This window comes from Arachis ipaensis, chromosome B09, assembly GCF_000816755.2.
Source record: "Arachis ipaensis cultivar K30076 chromosome B09, Araip1.1, whole genome shotgun sequence".
NCBI classification, from domain to species: Eukaryota; Viridiplantae; Streptophyta; class Magnoliopsida; order Fabales; family Fabaceae; genus Arachis; species Arachis ipaensis.
In genome coordinates this window covers 115,521,631-115,528,832 of record NC_029793.2, presented here as the reverse complement: position 1 = coordinate 115,528,832, position 7,202 = coordinate 115,521,631, and the positions used below count along the sequence as shown (strand labels likewise).

At 33.7% G+C, this 7,202-nt stretch overlaps 1 protein-coding gene across 1 annotated transcript in view; it reads left to right on the top strand.

Annotated features, from left to right (window-relative positions):
- LOC107618279 (protein SIEVE ELEMENT OCCLUSION B) overlaps positions 1-2,877 on the top strand; it is a 4,174-nt gene extending 1,297 nt beyond the window's left edge. Inside the window, exons 4-7 of the mRNA XM_016320293.2 lie at positions 143-231; positions 339-475; positions 1,082-1,564; positions 2,034-2,877. Of these exons, the coding sequence (XP_016175779.1) occupies positions 143-231; positions 339-475; positions 1,082-1,564; positions 2,034-2,627 (1,303 nt within the window). The 3' untranslated portion in view covers positions 2,628-2,877. The remainder of the gene's footprint in view (positions 1-142; positions 232-338; positions 476-1,081; positions 1,565-2,033) is intronic.

Genomic DNA, 7,202 nt, shown 5'->3' with positions numbered 1-7,202 from the left:
TAATTTTTCATTCCAAAAATAGCGCAGTTATGCAATATAACAATGTAACTATTTAAGAGAGAGAGTATTATTAAATTTGTATACATTATCAAAATTGAATTAATGTAGAGTTAGATAACTGCAATTGGACATTTTGTTTCAGGGACTATGCATTGTCAAAATTCACAGAAAAGCTTTATTCATTTGATGAAAGTCTGAATCGACATCTGATATCGAGCCGGGAGGAAATTGGTGCAGTCCCTAACTAACTAATACTTTGATGTATAACGAAGTATTAGAACATTTATTAATTTAGGACTAATAATAAGTATGATATATCGACTTGCTACATGTTGCAGCTGCTCTTGATGATTACCAGAGGCGTTGGAAGAGATTTTACAATCCTAAAGATGTCGTGGAACTCTTGAAGCTTCTCGTCCACCGCACTGGAACGCCGCTTCCACAATTATTTGATGGCACCACCAAAACCAAATTCGTAAGCACCACTAATTAACTCCGACCCCAAACTAAACCATTTATATGCTTCGTTATTATTTTCCCTTTGTTTCTTATCTCTGATTGTGTTTATATAAAGTAGAGAAAAACTTAAGAAACCAGTAATGATACACTAGTTAAATTTAATGGCGTAATGTCTAACATTGCTTCTCTCTCTTTCAATTGCAAAATAAATATTAAATAGTTGAAAAGGTTTCAATAAATAATAGAGAATACGAAAGAAGAAAAATAATAGAAAAAAAGTAGTTTAAGAAATTTTTAAATGTACCTAATCGTATATTTTTATTTCATTTTATTAATTACAATATATTTTTTATTTTTATGATTATGAACTTTATTTTTTTTTTCATAAATTGTATATAAATATATATAGAGTTTAATTTATTTTTTATGTGTATTTATATTTTAACATATATTTTTATACTAATAACTAATTTTAGTGTCTAATTTTAATATATATTTAGTACAATCGAATCCAATAATATAACCGATTTAATTATTGTCGGTATTGATAACTATGATCTTGGGTGGGGCACAAAGAAACATAAGTACATATTAACTAATCATTATGTCTTCATTCACACAGGATATTGATATCTTGAGGGGTAACAATGTGCTACTATTTATTTCAAGCCTGGACAAGATTGAAGATGAAATTCAGCTTTTGAATTCTCTGTATCTTAGACTAGAATCGCATCCAAATGATGTAGTAAAAACCTTTAGGAAAGGTGATTTCAAGATTTTATGGGTCCCAATTGTGAGAGAGTGGGACGATGTGCTCAACAATAAATTCACCCGCCTGAAAAACCATAACATCAAATGGTATGCATTGGAACAATCCACCACCTTAGCAGATGCTGGCTTAATTAGAGAGAGATTGAATTACCGGGGAAAACCTATTGTCACGGTGTTTGATTCTTCTGGTCACATACTTAATGAAGATGCAATGGACTTGATCTTCCAATGGGGGATTGATGCATTCCCATTCAGGAAAGAAGATGGTGACGAACTTGTTAAGAAATGGAAGTGGTTCTGGGATGTTACAAGGAAAGTCAACCTTGGAATTCAGGTAATAACTCATATTGATTATTTAAGAGAAATTTGTAATTTATCATTTTCGACTATGTCTTGTCTGTTCCATATATAGTAATTTATATATTTCTATATGATAAATTTTATCTCAACAAATTTTATGTTAAATAATTTTTAAAATAATAATGATGTTATATGTATATAAAATCAACAACTAAATCANCTATTTGTTTATTTATATAGAATATATAGTAAAATATAAAATAAACGTTAAAAATAAATAAAACAACACAAATAATTTATACATAAAATATGTGTTAGCTTATTTGATGACTATTTTGTATGCGTATAGCATTTTTGTTAAATAAATTTTAAGTAATAAATTGTATTTTTTATGTTAGCAGTTTATATCCATGAACATCAGTATTATGTAGTTAAATTGGATTAAATAACAGAGACATGTATAATTACTAAATAGGTGTGCGTTACATGTGATTTAATTTTAGGAGGTGAAAGGGGACAGGTATATTTTCATCTATGGTGGTGGTGATAGCAAGTGGATGAATAACTTCACATTTGCATTGGATAAGTTGAGAAAGCACGAAACTATCACAGGCATAGATGCTATAATAGAGCACTACCAATTGGGAAAGACAGATCCAAAGGTGGTTCCTCGTTTTTGGATTGAAATAGAAAGCAAGAAACTGAAGAAGCACGAGGGTGCCTTAGATTGTGAGATACAAAGGATAGTGAAGAGCTTGCTCTGCCTCAAACAAGATCCCCAAGGATGGGTTATTCTCACCAAAGGGTATAATGTGAAGGTTTTGGGTCATGGCGAACCCATGTATAAAACTGTGGAGGAGTTTGACAAGTGGCAAGACAAAGTGCTTCAAAAAGAAGGATTTGACATTGCTTTCAAAGAGTACTATGATATTAAGCTCAAAGAGTTTGAAGCTCTTCAGCCATGTTCGGTTGTCAATGTTGATGACTATAATGCAAATGTCATAGCTACCATAACATGCCCAAATCCCACTTGTGGTCGGGTCATGGAGGTCACTTCTGTTAATTACAAGTGTTGCCACCGTGATGCTTCAGCTTAGTGTGAGTGCCAAGGTCTGAATCTTCAAATTCCTCTATGAGTTTGATATTGGACAAATTAAAACTTTATATATGGTTATTGTAATTTTCTATTTAATTTCTATGTTTGTGTTTGAGTCGAGACAAGATGAGTGTTTGGTGCCATTCAATAACTTGACGTACCCCTTTTGGAGAATGGGTAGAAAATAAGTAACGGCTTCACTTTATCTTGTTTGTTATTATTGAATTGAATAAAATTAGCATTTTTATATATTTCTGTTTAAATAAATAAAGTGTGCAACTAATACTTCTTTGTTATATATGCTTTTTTTTTAAAAGATCATTTTCATTGATAAAATAAAATACAAAAGAAAAAAAAGAGACAAAGAAACCAATACCATATTCCTAAATTTTGGAGAGAGCTAATCTTCCTGAATACTATATATGCATTTTGTTGCTTTGGTCTTCTTGGTGATTTATTCTTCGTTACTTTTCAATATTCTGGTTCTCCTTGCTATTCGCACTTATGAGTAAATAAAAGTATGATATATAGGTTATACAAATTACTTGACAATTAATGACTTTTTACGATTACATTAATATTACTTAATTAGTTAATTTCAAATTATGTATTATTGCATATGTCAAATTATCTCACACGTATCATAGTTTTAAAATTAATTTAATATATTTTTTTTTTTTGATATTCATATGTTTGCTGATTGAATTGCCAAGGACAGTATCAAGTACCAAGATCATCACTTCCTCTTTTTAGATACTCCTCCTTTGAAGCAGGTTAAACTGATTAATAATGATATTAGAGAGACCCGAACGGCCAATGCTTTTGTAGGTAGGGGTGTTCACGGAGTTGTAGGTGTGTAGTTCTTTTGTTTCTTGGATTTAAGCCCCGGTTACTCAACCCAACAAAAAAAAAAAGACAGATAATATTTAAATTGAGTTTTTATTTATATTAAGTTGGACATTAAATGTGTGTAGCGATTTAATTTTTAGCATAAGAATATTTTTAAAATACAAAACAAAAGTTATATAATATATAACAACCTCTATATATGCATAATTACAAGAATTAATCTTCACATACAAACTTTTTTTGTTATACAAGCCTTACAAGTCTATATACTCACTTATACATAAAATGCGTCTCTTTTGGCACGTCTAATCCACGGGCTTCTTAACAAATTTTTCAATCAACATGTGAATATATAACTTCTTTTTTCGAAAGAATTTCGTTTTCTTTTTCGAATTTTTTCTGGATTTTCGTGTCTTCTCTGATGAGTTTGGAAAACTCTAAATTAATATTTGTGATGACTAAACATTATTAATTATATTAATTACAAAATTATTAATTTGATTTTTATTTAACATATGTTAATTAATAATTTTGTGATGCAGGTTTATATTGGGCTGAAAAATAAAAGAAAAACATTAGCTAGCCCAATTCATATACTCAGCCTTGGAATTGAATTTATACGGCTGAAATAATGGTTGCGTTGGTTGGGTCAGAATTGCTGAATTAAGCCCAATTGATTTTATCATTAAATAATCAAAGAAGTGTGGCTGAAATATTTTGAATGGGCCAGATTCAATTCACATTATCATTAGCCCAACTCAAAATCTTGGTTGGATACTCCAATGCTTGGTCCGAAACCAATCATGAGTGAAAGCAAATGTATTGCTTCTTGTTCCCAACGGAATCCATTTTCACCATAAGGTGGAATTCAAATTTCATAAAGTGAAGTTAATACTTACATTGGAAACATGAGAGAGAATAAAGCTATTGATTTGATTGCAAGCACTAAAGCTACACGCTAGTCAGCAAAGAGAAAGGAAAATTAATTCACTTTTATTATCTATCTTCAATTCTTTAATTGTTGCTCATAATTTCTCTTTCCTCTCTCTCATTTCACTTCTTCCCTTTTGGTCATATCATTACAGAGAAAGCATGGAAGCTAAGTTGAGCTACTAAAAGAAAGAAGGAGCTACATGCAACAAGACCATCAAGTTGATGACAAGAAAACATAAAAATGGAAAAGTATGTTGTGGCTAAGATTCTCATTCACTTGTGGTAAGATATTGTGAAGAGATCTTAGTTTCTTCATACCAAAAAAGAAAGAAGGAGATTCGGCCAGCAAGGAGGAGATTCTTGGAGGCATGACTTGTCTCTGATTCTGCTCAACCACCACAGGAAGTAGTTAGAGCGGCGAAGTGATGGAAGAGGCAGAGATTGGAACAGATGAAGTCATCATCATCATGAAGCATCAAGGGCCAGAAATCCATCTTGGAGAGCAAGCCAAGGATGGAGCGCTCGGATTGATGAAGAGTGATGACCAAGGAAGAACTAGAGGTATTTGCATGTTGGGTTTTGCATGAGTTACCTTCTCTCTCTCTGTGGCCGAACCGGTTCTGTTTTGAAGGAAAAGAAGTTAAGCTTGGGGTTTGGTTTCAACTGTGGAGGCTTCCCTCTTCTATAAAAAAGGAGAACAGTCACGGTTTGATTCAAGGAGTAATATTTGAGAGTGCAAGGCACAGAAGTCTCAGAGCTACCTAAGCTAGCAGTTTTTCTTCTCCTTCAATGTATTCTGTTTAGTATTTTTCTGTTTAATTTTGTCATGTCTTGAGTCTCATGGAAAAAGACAAACAGTGAAGTTTGTATGAAAAAGTCATAGAGCCGAAAAAGGCAGAGAGTGCAAAATTAAAAGAAAAAGCCATAGATGTCCATAGAGTTCCTTTGTTCATCTATGTTGTGTTTCATGATTCTGTGGGAATCCCTTTGTAAGTTGGGTTAGCACTTTACAGTTTGTAATCAGGTTGATTATAGTGAAATTCCATCATTGTTGTGATGGAGACTGGATGTAGGCTGCATTGCACTTAGCAACTGAACCAGGATATATCTGGGTGTAATTTTCTTTCTCTACTAATCCATTTCTGTTTCTATTGCACAGGAGCTAAAACCAAAAATATCTCGTGCCAAGTGACGAGAAAAAAATAAAAAGTCTCGTGGCTAAGGACGAGACAAAAACAGAAAAGTCTCCTCAAAGACTGGAAAGTGTAATCAAGCAAAAAGGGGGCTAAGATTCAACCCCCCTTCTCTTAGCCACTGAAACCATCAATTGGTATCAGAGCTCGGTTTCAAAGAGATCAAGCTTTGTAGCTTGGAGAAAAGATCCAGATGGCAGAAAGCAGTGGCTCTAATCTGGTGTCCTACAACCTTACAGAAGGACAGTCAAGCAACATACCGCCTCTCTTCAATGGGAAAAACTATACCTATTGGAAGGAGAGAATGAAAATCTTTGTGCAAGCAGTAGACTACAGGCTTTGGAAGATCATCCTAGAGGGTCCTCAATTTCCAACTAACACGAGTGCTGAAGGAGTAGTCACTCTTAAACCAGAAACAAGCTGGACCGAGGAAGATAGAAAGAAAGTGGAGCTAAATGCCAAGGCTGTAAATCTACTCAATTGTGCTATCAGCTTCGAGGAATACCGACGAGTATCACGATGCACAACGGCAAAGGAAATCTGGGATAAATTGCAAATCACTCATGAAGGAACCACCATTGTAAAGAAGACTCGGACAGATATGTTGAACAGAGAGTATGAAATGTTTGCAATGAAGGAAGGAGAGTCCATTGATGAACTGTTTGAAAGATTCAATATCATCATTGTTGGCTTAGATGCTCTGGGAATAACGTATCCTGATTCTGTGCTTGTGAGGAGAGTGTTGAGATGTCTCACAAAAGAGTGGGAAACAAAAGCTTTAATTATTTCTGAGAGCAGTAGTCTAGATTCCATGACATGTGATGATTTGAGAGGAAACCTTCTTGCTTTTGAAAACACTTATTTGAAAAAAGATTCAAAAAAGAAAAGAATTGTTTTTTCTTCTGTAACTAACCCCCTGGATGATGAATCCAGTGATAACTCCTCTGAAAATGAATTTGTGTTGTTTGCCAAAAAATTCAGGAAAATGGTGAAGTTCAAAGGCAAGGGCAGTAGCTCAAGGAAAATGAAGAAAGACCTTAGCAAAGTAACTTGTTACAACTGCAAGAAAATGGGGCACTTCAAATCTGATTGTCCCAAGTTAAAGAAGGAGGAGAAGCCAAAAAGAGAAAAGAAGAAGGGACTGATGGCTTCATGGGAAGATTTGGAAAATGACTCGGATGATGATGATGAGGAATCCGAGACCAAGTCACAACCTTGTCTCATGGCAGATCACATAGATCAGGTAGTCTTTCATAACCCTAACACTGAAGATCTTCATCTTATGATAGACCACCTTTCTAAAAAAATAAGATGTTTTCTGCTGGAAAATCAAGAACTTGAACAAAAAGTCACCATTCTTAAAGCTGAAAACAGTTTTCTTAAAGAAAAAGTGAGGGAGGCCGAAACTGCTTGTGATCTTGTTGAAGAAAATAAGTAGTTAAAAGCCCAAATTAAGAGCTGTGAAAGTGATCATTCCATCCTTGCATATGTAGACTATTTTAAAAGAAATGAAGAGTTGCTTAACGAGGTTAAGAGGCTTAAGGAAGACTTAGCCAAGTTCACCCAAAGTTCTGAAAATCTGAATCAAATCTTGGCTAGTC